Source organism: Erigeron canadensis, chromosome 2, assembly GCF_010389155.1.
Source record: "Erigeron canadensis isolate Cc75 chromosome 2, C_canadensis_v1, whole genome shotgun sequence".
Lineage (NCBI taxonomy): Eukaryota > Viridiplantae > Streptophyta > Magnoliopsida > Asterales > Asteraceae > Erigeron > Erigeron canadensis.
In genome coordinates this window covers 28148009-28158307 of record NC_057762.1, presented here as the reverse complement: position 1 = coordinate 28158307, position 10299 = coordinate 28148009, and the positions used below count along the sequence as shown (strand labels likewise).

The 10299-nt window shown below is 30.5% G+C and overlaps 1 protein-coding gene across 1 annotated transcript; it reads left to right on the top strand.

The window, feature by feature from the left end:
- The first annotated feature begins 4940 nt into the window (after positions 1-4940).
- On the top strand, positions 4941-7269 carry LOC122587322 (UDP-glycosyltransferase 88B1-like). The gene is made up of 2 exons (XM_043759456.1): positions 4941-5648; positions 6199-7269. Exons 1-2 carry the CDS (start codon positions 5030-5032, stop codon positions 6990-6992), a joined length of 1413 nt encoding a protein of 470 aa, XP_043615391.1. The 5' UTR covers positions 4941-5029; the 3' UTR covers positions 6993-7269.
- Positions 7270-10299: the final 3030 nt, after the last annotated feature.

The following is a 10299-nucleotide window of genomic DNA, read 5'->3' as shown; positions in this document are numbered from 1 at the left end:
TAGAAACCTTCCATGATTATCTACTAAAAAATATCTTGAAATAAATTTTTGTTTTTCTTTATTTTGTTCAACTCTAATTTTTTTTTGATGATGTCATAAAAATATCAAGACTATGTATTAACATGTTATGGAAGTTTCTTTTTAAGTAAAATGATATCATCACAATTCTGTTTTATTAATACAAGAGATTTTTGTAACTTTAACTAACACTTTTAATTAAATATCATAAATTAATAATAGGGTAAATTACAAAAATCATACCTGAGGTTTTTTTGAAACTACACTAGTCATACCTACAATTTAAAAATTACGCGAGACATAGCCATCGTTGTCAAAAACTTACACTGACCATACCTATCGCTGACGGTCGTCTATTTGGTCGTTAAGTCAAGTCACGTGTCGTGCATGTGAGGTATCAAAATCGTAATTTCGTGTATACATCAGGTATCATCTGTGTAATTTACCCTAATAAAAATTATTAAGAACTTTAGAGTTTTATTTATACTTCATTATTAAGTTGGGTAGATATAAAAAAAATTTATTAAATTTATTATGAAAAAATAATTTTTTTTATGAAAAATGTATCGAGAAAAATAATTGTTACAAAATGCATTTATTATTATATATGTTATTATTATTTTGTTATATGTGTATAGTAAATATAACAAGTATGAGAACAATGAAACCACTAAAGTTTTTACTTTTATATTATTATTATATTATTACTTTATTTTATTTTTTATGATTTATTCTTTTTAATAGAAACATATCTAAAGAGATACAAATAAAAAAAAAATTTTAAAAAATATAATTTTTCGTATGGTTTGTGTCATCCCCTCAGATTAGAGTGGTAAAGCAAAGTTGAAGACTCATCACGGTTTAGAATATACCTCAAATTAGCAATTTGTAGCGTTTTCGGCTTGGAGTTCCAAGGTTAGTCGTTAGTATAACCTTAGAATTTATAAGCCTAAACATGTATCGTCTGATGACATCGTTTTATAAATTCTTTAGTTTTTATGTTGAAATAGGTTATATATATATATATACATATATATAGTATATATGTGTGTGTGTGTAAATTTGAATATAAAATATCTACCCTCTTTAAAAAATGAAACATATTATATAAATATCTTAATAATTTTTTATTATGGTAAATTACATAAATGATACCTGATGTATACACGAAATTGCGATTTTGATACTTCACATGCACGACACATGACTTGACTTAACGGCCAAATAGACGACCGGTAGTGATAAGTATGGTCAATGTAAGTTTTTGACAACGATGAGTATGTCTCGCGTTATTTTTAAATTGTAAATATGACTAGTGTAGTTTCAAATAAACCTCAGGTATGATTTTTATAATTTACCCTTAATAATAAGGATATTAAAAAAAATGCATGGTAGGCCAATTAGGTGTCTGGTATTCCCACCAGATTTTGTTGCTAAAATTCTGATATGGATAAGGTACACTGTTGACTCTGACAGTCAACTGTACAGTCAAAAAATGGCTTCCATCACGGTCGTGGGGGATCGCCACAACATCACCACCATGAAACGTAGTCATTTAATACTTAAAACAACAAAACAAGTTATACACAAATTAAAAATACATACCACAAAATGATACAATTTTGTAAACAATGATTAAGGTAGAAAAAGATTATAAAAAAAAAATTATCACATATTTACCTTTATTACTTATTTTTTTCAAACTTCCTTTTATAGTTTTATATACTTACTGATCAAATATAATTACTTTTTTACACTACTTTTTATACTTTTTGCAACATACATTTTTTATACTTTTTATACTTATATTTTTATAATTATAATTTTATATACTTTTTAAAATTAGTTTTATGCTTACTTTTATTACCTTTTCTAAATTCTAATACTTTTTTTATATACTTTTTAATATTATGCTTTTAAACTTTTTTATAGTTATTATATATATATACCTTTTTATAGTTATATCGGTATATACTATTTATACTTCATTTCACAATATACATTTTATACAAAATATTTTTCTTAGTTTTATAATTTTTAGAGTAAAATTACACTTTTCGTCCTTGAAGTTGGCACGTTTTTCACTTTTGTTTTTTAAACTTTAAAAATTATAATTTTGACCATAAAGTTGGCCAATTTTTTCAATAATCGTCCTTTGGCCTTACGGCGTTAAAAAATGGGGGTTAACGTACGCACGTGCTAGACACGTGAGGGCACTAATGTCATTTCACCTTACACCGAGGGACGAAAAGTGAAAAAATAGTTACTTGAGGGACGAAAAGTGAAAAAATAGCTACTTGAGGGACAAAAAATGAAAATCATACAAATAAACTTATTTTTCTATTTTTTTGTTTCCGATCATCTTCTCCGATCATTTTTACCGACAACTAGGCTAACTAAGGAATTGGGAAAAAATAAATCATAAATCATCTTCTAGCAAAAATCCCCAAATTGGTTCACTCCAAGAACCCTAATTTCAAAAAAAAGATAGAAACTAAATTAGGGGATTTCAATACCTCAACAAACAGTAAGTTAATGCTAGACTTAAGTTGGAAATCCTTCTTCCTTTCTTTTCTCTTTGAAATTCGGCCACCACCACAAAACCCACAAACCCTAGCTTTTCAATTCTTGAATGAAGATTATTTGATGGTGATGATTGTTATTATGATTTATATCCTTTGATTGAAGGAATTAATCTTTGATTTTGAAAGAAAAAGGAAGAAGATTGCATGGAGAAATGAAGAAGAACAAAGTGGGAGTATGAGTCATAGAATGGGAAAATGGCTGGCACTTCCTATGAGTGCCACGCCCCTTGTCTATTTTTGGTGGTGCAAATACCCGCTATCCGCTAAAGTTTCAACTAAATTAACCCCATATCCAAAAATAAAATACCATGAAATTAACTTAATGTCAAAACTATAAAAACGAATTAATTTCTTTTACCTTAAAATTCTTGGGGTGTTACATATCTATATTTTTTAATACTTTTATTTATATTTTTTAATAGTTACGTTTTATCAATTTTTACATAATCTTTGATCGTCTAACAATACAAATATTCTAACAAATCGCTAAAAAAGTTACATATATTTATAGTTTTAACATATGGGCACTAATACTAACATATCAACACTAATAACATACAAATATTATAATACAAATCACTAACATATCAACACTAATACTACCAAACCTATTAAAAATAAAAACCAACATACCTACACTGATAAAACTAATAGAAATCAATAAAACAAAATACTAACATATAAATATAATCAAATAACAAAACTAACAACACAAATAATAACAATAAAAAAGGGCTAATGGCCGGAAAATACATACCAATGATTGGGATGGTCGGAAAAGTCTAAACGTGACTGCTGAAACCGTAGGGTGGCCGGAAAAGTCGAACCGTGACTGCTGAAATCGTACGGTGTACTAGAAAAGTGTTTAAAGTCGCTGCTGAAAGTCCAGATTGGTCGCTGCTAATACTTAGTCGAAAAAGTGGCCTGAATAGTGGTGGCCTGAATACGAGCCATTTAAATACAAAAATCGAGGCCACTATCAGCAGCGATGTCACTACTGATAGTTTGGTCAAAGGTCAACATCATTAAAGGCGGTAGTTGATGGATTTTGACGTGGCAGTCACTTTTAGCAACGTCGTCTCTGTTTAAAGTGCCTGGTTGGGAATCCACATATTTCCTGGTCAGGGCACTAGCAGCGTAAAAAAAGGAAAAATCGGTGGTAGGTTGATATTTAACGACTCACGTAGACACACAAAGTCTGTGACGTTGGATGGGATCATGGGAAGGGGCCACTAAGTCATTTTGACGGGTGTATTTTTGAAAGTAAATAAAGAAAAAATCTGTGGTAGGTTGATATATTTTTAAACTTTTTCATAGTCATTATATATATATATACCTTTTTATATTTATATCGGTATATACTATTTATACTTTCAGTTCACAATATACATTTTATACAAAATATTTTTCTAGTTTTATACTTTTATACTTTTTTTTACACTTTTTAATACTTACTTTTTATCATTTTTTATCTAATCTTTCATCTAACAACATAAATATTCTAACAAATCATTTAAAAAATTACATATATTTACACTATTAACATATGGGCACTAATACTAACATATCACTAACATATCAATACCAATAACATACAAACATTATAATACAAATCACTAACATATCAACACTAATACTACCAATACTAACAAACCTATTAAAATAAAAAAACTAACATGTCTACACTAATAAAACTAATAAAAATCAATAAAAAAATACTAACATATTAATATTATCAAATAACAAAACTATCAACACAAATAATAACAATCAAAAAGGGCTAATGGCCAGAAAATACATACCAATGATTGGGATGGTCGGAAAAGTCTAAACGTGACTACTGAAACCGTATCGTGGTCGGAAAAGTCGAACAACGACTGCTAAAATCGTACCGGAAAAATGTTTGAAGTTGCTGCTGAAAGTCCAGATGGGTCGCTGCTAATACTTAGCCGGAAAAGTGGCCTGAATAGTGGTGGCCTGAATACGGGCTATTTAAATACTAAATCGAGGCCACTGTCAACAGCGATGTCGCTACCGATAGTTTGGTCAAAGGTCAACATCATTAAAGACGGTAGTTGGTGGATTCTGACGTGACAGACACTTTTAGCAACGACATCACTGTTTAAAGTGCCTGGTCGGGAATCCACATATTTCCTGGTCAGGCACGAGCCGCGTTAATAAAAAAAAAGAAAGAAATTATGTGGTAGGTTGATATCTAACGACTCACGTGACACACGAAGTCTATGACGTTGGATGGGAATCTGGGGATCATGGGAAGGGGCCACTGACGGGTGTCTTTTTTCAAAGTAAATAAAAGAACACGGGCAATTGAGTAGTAAAAGCAAAATCCCACAAACCCATCTGTTTTCCAAGAGTATAAACAAACATCACTAAATAAGATTAGGCCACCGATCCAACCCAAAAGAATGGAAAACATTGTAGTAATGTTCCCGTCTTTACAAATCGGCCATTTGGTTTCAATGGTAGAGCTAGGCAAACTCATCATCACGGCGGACGATTCACTCGCCATCACCATCCTCCTCACGCCGCAACATTACGAAAACAAATCAACCGCAGACTATGTCAAGACCATCACTTCCACCACCCCTTCGATCACCTTTCACTACCTCCCAACCCTCTCTCAACAGCCCGACCCATCGGCCCATTTCTTCGACCTCGTTTTCCAACTCATCACCGCCTACAAACCCATCCTCCGTGACACCCTACTATCCATATCACAAAAGTCAAGCATCAAAGGAGTCATCATTGATTTTCTTTCAAATGATGCTTTTGATGTCTGCAGGAGTCTTGACATACCAACATACTATTTGTTCACTAATAGCGCATTTGGGCTTGGTGTGATGTTGTATCTTCGTACCATACATAAAAATACTACTGAAAGCTTTAAAGATTTGAAAAGTTATATTCAAGTTCCAGGAGTACCGCCGATTTTTTCACTCGATATGCCCGGGACTTTGCTCGACAGGAACACTTTCTCTTATAAAAATATACTCAACATATCTAACAACATGGCTAAGTCCCAAGGTAATTTAATTAATATTCTTATTCTTAGTTAATTACTATATATATGCATACATATAGTCATATATAGTAATGACTTATAATAATTTGAGTATCATTTTAGACTTGTCATGTTATATATAGGATAGATATGAATTGATGTATATATCTATCTGTACTCTCATACAAAGAAAGTGAGTAATTAATTAGGCGAGGATTTACTCAAGTTAGTATTAATTTTGAATTAAAATTAAGGGTTAAAATTCAAAATTAATTATTAAATCTATCTTTACCCTTATTTGATTTAATAATTAATTTTGAATTTAAACCTCAAGATCGTCTTAACTTTATCCCTTGACTTAAGGTAACTTGAGGGGATCTTTAGCTAATTAAGATATAAAAGCTAATATTACTTATTAATGTATATTAATTTTTGTTAATTATATATTCTCTTGTACTGGGTAGATTATTGTGGGACTTTTCAAAAGTCATGTATTGATTCCTAAATATCCGTGTAGTTTAAGAGTAGAATAGATTGTAGTTAGAAAAAGTTTAAATGTATATTATGTATCAGGTATCATTAACAACTCTTTCGCGGCTCTTGAGCAACGAGTGGTGAAGACACTGGCAGACGGTGAGCACATCCCAGACGGTCCAACTCCGCCCATTTACTACGTTGGGCCACTGATTAGAAATGTCACTAGTGACAATGCAAAGGATAAGTCGATACAATGGCTGGATTCACAACCACCAAAAAGTGTTGTGGTTTTGATCTTTGGTAGCATGGGGAAGTTTAAAAAGGACCAATTAATGGAAATGGCAAATGGGTTAGAAAAGAGTGGCCAAAGATTTTTGTGGGTTGTTCGAGATCCACCACAAGAATTTGAAAAGGGTCATGAGTTTGCAAAAGTTATCGAGCCGGATCTTGAAGATTTACTTCCATCAGGGTTTATAGACCGGAACAAAGAGAAGGGTTTGGTGTTAAAAAATTGGGCACCACAAGGGGAAATACTGAGACATGGCTCAGTGGGTGGGTTCGTGTGTCATTGTGGTTGGAACTCGGTTCTGGAAGCTCTGAATGCTGGTGTTCCAATGTTGGCGTGGCCTTTATACGCCGAACAAAAGATGAATAGGGTGAGTTTGGTTGAGGGGATGAAGGTGGCGTTGCGGTTGGAGATGTCTGAGGATGGGTTTGTGACTGCGGATGAGTTAGCGGCGAGATTGAAAGAGTTGATGGAAGAAGAGAGTGGAATGAGGTTGAAAGAACATGTTTCGGCGATTAGCAAGAGTGCTAAAGCCGCGGTGGCAGATGGTGGTTCCTCCCGAGTTGCTGTGGTGGAGTTAATCAAGTCACTAAAATCGGCCTGAGTCTAGACTCGATCACTCGTGGTCGATTTCATAACAAGGCTATGTGCACGAGTACAATTATCTATCTAGAGATCCATTTGATCCTCAAATGAGATGATAAGGTAGATGTTTATTGGTGATTACTACCTACTTATCATTATTTACTTTTATTATGTATTATTTGGTCAATTATTCGTGTTTCAAGTTAATTGGTGGGCTTGTCACTAGATGTAGAGGTGTTGAGGTTGTGCCTTTTGTACTTGTTTTCATGCTTTTTATCGGATGAATTGTTTCAATAGGGGGCGTCTTTAAAAATATAAAAAAATCTAGAGGTTTGCTAATACAGCCCTAAAGGTTGTGTTTAAGGTGCATAAATTGTTTGTACATTTATCATGAAAATCAGGGAACGGGCTTTTAATATGAAAAGTACAACTTTTTAAGCACGTTAAATACAACCCTTAAGGATCAAAATATTGCTCAAAACTAACCCGATACCCATTAACAATTTGAAATCCAACCCGATTTTTGATAACATTCTTAACACACCAAAGAACATTTAAAATTCTAAATATCATTATACTCACATCAAAAAAGACGAGCAGTTGGAATATAGAGTTCGATGAACCCAATGAAAAAATTGAAGACATATTACAAGTATTACTAACTCAAAAAAAAGAAAAATACAAAATTGATACACACGAATGTGACCGTTTACATACCAAAATATATCTCTAAATGATTTATATATATCTCTAAAACAATAATCATCAACAGAAATGACTTGTAACACAAATGATGTTTTGTATTTTAGATTTTTTTTTTTTTTTATAATATTTACCATTTATTTTTTAACCTTACTATTTTAAATTTGAAAATTTATCTTTCTAATGTGTATATAAGAAAATATAAATTTTTCAAAAAATATAAAAGACGGTTTGTCTCGTAAAGATGATAACGGTAACCCATTAATCATCATCAAGTCTATGCGAATTACACAAAGATCAAGTGAATATTAACAAAAGTTTTATTAAAAATACCCGGGTTAAACCTGGGCTTATTAGTTAGTAATAATAATAAAATTAAATGAATGAAAGTCATATCTATCAATTGATCACTACGGACCTTTCAAAAAACAAATTAATCACTACAGAGTATTCACATTAAAAAAAAAAAAATTGTAATACATATCACATTATACTCCAATTCAAAAAAGTTTATCATGTTAAATACCAAGTGCATGTGTGAATGAGCCTCGTGTGACATTTTCACTTCACACACAGTGTCGTCATCATTAGCAGCAGTAATATGGAGATAGAATGATATGAAAAAGATGAAGACCGGTGGCATTTGATTGACACCATCCATTTGATTACCGGTTCCTTGTTTTATTTTTATATTTTTCCATTCAAAACCCTCCATCAAATTATCATCACCACCACATTCCGTCCCATCATCTTTATCCTCATCATTTCCCACACAACCCACAACCTATTTTTTCTCATTAGTTCGTAGTGTTGGGTAAAAGTAATTTACCCCAACTTTCATTATTTGTTAAAATAACCCTGAATATAAATAGAAGAGTTTGTGCTGAAATATAGGGTTATAGTTGATAGGCTAGCTTTTTATCAAATTCTTTTTATTAAAAGCCGATGTATTTATTATCAGCTAACTAATCTTCTGATTTAAAAGCCCATGTTTTTATTATCTGCTAACTAACCTTCCTATTTAAAAGTAAGAATTTATATGGCCGAGATCACGTATCAATCTGATAGAATGGACATAAATTCATAAAAAGCTAAAAGCACTGACAACAATATCTATATAATTATTAAAACAGAAAGAATCCGAACGATTCTAAGGCCTTTAAAAATTCAAAGCTATTTTATAAAATTGTCACATAGGATAAAATCTTATATGGCATCTCCACAAATTTTTTGACATTATTTATCTTATTTATATATTTAAGAAAAATGATATAAGATTTTTGTGTTATAATATAGATATCTATTCATATTACGGTTCAAATTTACTCCGTAAAAGTTAATATCAAATCATTTAATCAAATCAAATCCTATAGAAATCTCTTCCAAAATATGCATAAATCTTTATGGCTATAAAATTATATAAATATATCAGTATTAACTAATGTAATAAAGAAAAATCCTGAATCCGATTTTTTTTCTTGGTTGGTACGTGACTCCTTTTTTCTTCTTTGTCTAACAATTTGATAAGTTTATGGCCTTTCATCAGAAATTAGGCGGTGGTTGTGATGACTTATAATAATGAATTTGAACGAGTATATTCAAGTATTTTGAAGCTTTCATAAATGGATGCACTAACATTCTTGAACATAATTTGGTAACATAGATTTTTACTAAAGATTTTTACTTTCGTTTGTTTTTTGTTATATTGTGAAAACTCATTTTAAATTCTGATGGGTTATTGATATCATTATCTCATTGTGTGTTTGTTCAGTGTTTTGTTTTGATTTTAAATAATCTAAATTTTTTGATAATATTTTTCTACTTTTGTTTGTTTTTTGATATTTTGTGAAAACTCATTTTAAATTATGATGGGTTATTGATATTGTTATTTGATTGTGTCATTGTGTGTTTGTTCAACGTTTTGTTTTGATATTAGATAATCTAAATTTTTTGATAATGTTTTTGAGACTGACATAGGACTGATAAATACATTTAGCATATGAATAACAAACAAGTCGTTCAGTGATTACATACGAGTTTATTTTAGTTTTGTTGTTGGAAACCTCATGACAATTATATATGTACTTCTTTTTTGGGATTTTAGTTTTGAAACTATGCATATGATATTTATTTAGAAGGGCATTTTTATATGTAAATTATTCAAGTATTTATTTTTTCATTGTACATTTGTAAAAAAGCGTTGGTAATTTTATCTATATATAACTTTTCATTATGATATGTGATATTTGAGATTTGCATACTACTTATAAATATCAAATTGTACGCATCTTTAAAATTAGAATATTAAAATATAAAATCAATCATAAAATTAAGATGTGCGGGTAAAATACCTATATCTATATAATTATTAAAACAGTAGTTATCCGAGCATTTTAAGACATCCTCTTTATTTTAAAGCTACTCTTAAATATTTCCACATAAGAGTTATCCTAGGTGGCATCTTCATATTTTTTTATAATATATTTATTTATTATTTATATATTTATTTATAAAAATAAAAATCATTAAATATATTCTAAAGTTTGGCATATGTTGATACGTAAAACATAATTTTAAAATTAATAAATTTGAATTTTTTTTCCCCAAAAATATACACATTACTC

Excerpts from the sequence above, each read along its gene's own strand:
- LOC122587322 (XM_043759456.1), top strand. The coding sequence starts at position 5,030 with ATGGAAAACATTGTAGTAATGTTCCCGTCTTTACAAATCGGCCATTTG. Across the intron at positions 5,649-6,198 it reads CAACATGGCTAAGTCCCAAG|GTATCATTAACAACTCTTTC; the intron begins GTAATTTAATTA and ends ATTATGTATCAG.